At 46.0% G+C, this 2,120-nt stretch overlaps 1 protein-coding gene across 1 annotated transcript; it reads left to right on the forward strand.

The window, feature by feature from the left end:
* Positions 1-1,703: 1,703 nt before the first annotated feature.
* Positions 1,704-2,047, forward strand: H257_05489 (hypothetical protein; the record flags this gene model as incomplete). Its single annotated transcript, XM_009830386.1, has 2 exons — positions 1,704-1,977; positions 2,034-2,047. The coding sequence occupies 2 exons, from the start codon at positions 1,704-1,706 to the stop codon at positions 2,045-2,047; spliced, it is 288 nt and encodes a 95-aa protein (XP_009828688.1).
* Positions 2,048-2,120: the final 73 nt, after the last annotated feature.

Raw genomic sequence — 2,120 nt, forward strand, 5'->3', positions numbered from 1 at the left:
TGCAGCGCAAGGTGAACCACCTTGCGAATTCCATAAATAATTCTGAAATTATACAGATTCAATTAAATATATCTTCAAGTTTGTATTGATGATTTTTGTGTCTGTCTCTTTTTGGAATTCGCAAGGCAGGTCACCTTGCGAATTTAAAATTGTCCAATTTGTCCAATCAGATGCTGTGAAATCACGAAAATCGCTGCGTAGATTCATCACACCCTGTTGCGATATATTCTACTCATGTGATGGCGGTTGATGCAAGGAGCATTGAGATAATTATGTAGACTGTGTATGAGAGCAAGATCATGCGATGTGGTATGGTGCACTTCATCTAAAAACTTCCAACTGGCCAAATTGAAGAGTGGAGGTTTTATTATTTAACGTGCAATTAATGTAGTTAAACCCAAAATCCAGATACGTTAAATACCGATTTCATGCGTTTTATCACTGGAGTGGGAGGTTAAAGGTCCCAACTGCCTCCGGATATTAAATACGGATAAGAGTCACATACAAAAATCAAGATACATTTGAGCGGCCACCCCTATGGCCAAATATCTAAGCGCCCATGTAAAATACCGATAGGTTAAATATCTATTTCTGGACCAATTCATCACAAAATTTAAATCTGAGACGTAGAATTTCTTCACCACATTGAGATCTGTCGATTATACGTCTCTATTTGCTGCAATTTTGAGTAATGAATACTACGTAGTATGAAATAGAAGTCAGAAAATTTTGTGAAAAGTTGGTGGTTTATAGATGACGTGCACCATATCATGGACTCGGTCAATTCGAACAGGTCTAGACTTCAGTAACATCACTACTTGCCTGATAAACCAATGAATGTGGTCATCCCTCATTCCACTATCAGTCCGTGTCGGTGCCGTACACCTCCCTACTGGAGTGGTCACGTGGTTGCGCAAGACGTTTTGGTGGCACCCATCGCAAGTGCTGAAGTGGCGGCTTCAGCACTTGCGATGAGTTCCTAGTGTACCAAGACGTCGTGCGCCACCGCGTTGGCCCACCAGAGCCGTCACGGCATTGCAACCCAACCGAGGCCACAACATAATGTTAGCTGTAAGGGGAGAACCACATTGGATATAGTCGGAGTGAACTCATCAGTGCGCAATTCTCTGGAGCAGCATCACACAATGCTCTACAAAATTCAATATATCCGTCCCTCCCTGGGGAATCCGGATAAAATGGGCTGCGTACGAGATGAGGATCGAACTTCGAAGAAACTCGGGAGGGCACGAGGTACGAAGCGTAGAGCGAAGTAAAAACCGAAGATTACACACCGCCCCCGGACGCGTTACAATTGACGAAGCAGTTAGTTGATGTCAAGTGGTCACTCCTTTTGTCCTCTCCTACCAAGTCTCCCAAACTCGATCACCTAGTTTATCAACTCTGACAGGCCGATACAGTGGCTGCTTTATACTACTCTGGTCCAAAATAGTTGTTAGGTTCGACTTTCTATTGGCGGCATTTTTCTAAATTAGCCCCAAATTGCGATGTGATTGGTGCATTAGAAAGCGCAAGATCTATGCTATGATTGGATAGTTTCTGGGCTTTCTAGAGCGTTTTGGTTGATGAGATATTGGGCGCCAAAATTTGTGTGTCGCATGCGCTGACGAAAAGTCATCAGAATAAGCTCATAACACGATCGTTTCTCCAGCCAACACCGCTTCTCTCGTCGAACTAACTCCACTATGCAGCCACAACTCTCCCACGGCGCTTCCGACCCACTTCGACCGTCTAACGAGCCCCGCGATGGCAAGCGGCACCTACGCCCTGCCGAGCGTCATGCAGTGTACGAGACTCTGCTTGGTGCCTCCAGCAACGGCACGCTCCCTCGCGGCATCATCGTCCGTGTTGCTGCCCAGTTCCACTGCCATGCGCTTACTGTGTCGCGCATATGGTCGCAAGGCCAGGAGTCCATCCGCGGCGGCCGCATCTGTGCCGACGTTGCTTCAAAAATTCGCGGTAAACCTCTTTGATTTGATATTTTGATCCATTTTCGTGTTTATCATATTCTAAAGGTGCACTGGTTTAGGAAATTCGGGGCGAAAAAAGTTGCGAACGAACGAAGAAATCGAAGCAGCGATTCGGCAAGTGCCCCAGTCGGC

Source organism: Aphanomyces astaci (assembly GCF_000520075.1).
Source record: "Aphanomyces astaci strain APO3 unplaced genomic scaffold supercont1.10, whole genome shotgun sequence".
NCBI classification, from domain to species: Eukaryota; Oomycota; class Saprolegniomycetes; order Saprolegniales; family Verrucalvaceae; genus Aphanomyces; species Aphanomyces astaci.